We start from the raw sequence: 1,169 nt of genomic DNA on the forward strand, positions 1-1,169 counted from the left end.
TCATATAAACCTTTGGCATTAAAGTCAAAGAAAAACTCTTACTACATTAAATCTTGTTTATAAAAATTGTCTATAGAGAACAGTATCCATTAATAGAGGAAAAAAAGAACATGAACCTAAGATTTAGTTAGCCATTCAAGGCTTCACAGTGGACCAAAGAAATGGGTTGCAGACGGACTGTAGTGCACTGCACCTTAGCACTTCTGACAGTAATAAATCCAAGAAAGACTTAAGTTAGCATGTCCCAAAGGCAGCAGCAACAAAGAGCAGTCCAGCAGGCTGTTAGGCAGGTAGTTTCACCAGAAGTATCCTGTCTTACTTGAACAACATACACTGTGTTTTTAGGTGGCTCTCCATAAACTGGTCCTGGAGGTGGAGGAGCATTCTGCCAACCATACTGTGGGTAGCCTTGATAGCCTGGCTGTGGTGGTGGTGGGTACTGGCCTGGAGGGTAGCCAGGATAAGATGCATTTGTTCCAGGATAAGCCGGATTAGGTCCTGGAGCATACGGTTGCGGTGGGTATGGAGCAGATGGAGGCGGCCCAGGGTAAGGAGGAGGATTTTCGTAATTCATCTGAATTCTTTAGGATCACCTTCTATATGCCACACCTCAAAACCACAATTTACACCCTACAACTTTGTTCCTCTACTGCACTACTACTGAGCTTTTTCCCAGGGTTTGCAGTGGTCAAAGCTGTGATGAATGGTACAGCAGTATGTGAGACTGATGGCAATGCATCTGCTATGGCCATGTACACAGAAACTATAGCAGTGCAAACTCTAGCATCATTGAGGAAGGAAGTATTTGTCCACATACCAAACAATTGATGTGGCATACTCTCTAAGCACATGCCAAACTTCAAGACATGTGCCACATGATCACTGCCCTTCTAACATTGCCAGTGAACATGTTATACTGGCATGAAATCATGCCATGCATGCATATGTGTTCATGCAAACTGTCAACTGGTAATACCTAGGTGATGTACTGTTATGTCCACCATACTGTACAGTCACACTAAGTGGTAATACTGATGTGATGTACTGTTACGTCTGCCATACTGTACATTTACACTAAGTGGTAATACTGATGTGATGTACTGTTACGTCCACCATACTGCACAGTCCCACTAAGTGGTAATACTGATGTGATGTACTGTTACGTCCGC

The 1,169-nt window shown here is 43.4% G+C and overlaps 1 protein-coding gene across 1 annotated transcript; it reads right to left on the reverse strand.

The window, feature by feature from the left end:
- Window positions 1-217: 217 nt before the first annotated feature.
- On the reverse strand, window positions 218-624 carry CYSTM1 (cysteine rich transmembrane module containing 1). Its single transcript, XM_044073754.1, has one exon. The coding sequence runs from the start codon at window positions 572-574 to the stop codon at window positions 230-232; it is 345 nt and encodes a 114-aa protein (XP_043929689.1). The 5' UTR covers window positions 575-624; the 3' UTR covers window positions 218-229.
- Between the last annotated feature and the right edge of the window lie 545 nt (window positions 625-1,169).

The sequence above is a fragment of the Protopterus annectens genome, chromosome 6.part0, assembly GCF_019279795.1.
Source record: "Protopterus annectens isolate FY-2018-M chromosome 6.part0, PAN1.0, whole genome shotgun sequence".
Lineage (NCBI taxonomy): Eukaryota > Metazoa > Chordata > Ceratodontiformes > Protopteridae > Protopterus > Protopterus annectens.

Bases quoted from the DNA above. Each gene is read 5' to 3' on its own strand.
- CYSTM1 (XM_044073754.1), bottom strand. From the start codon at position 574: ATGAATTACGAAAATCCTCCTCCTTACCCTGGGCCGCCTCCATCTGCT.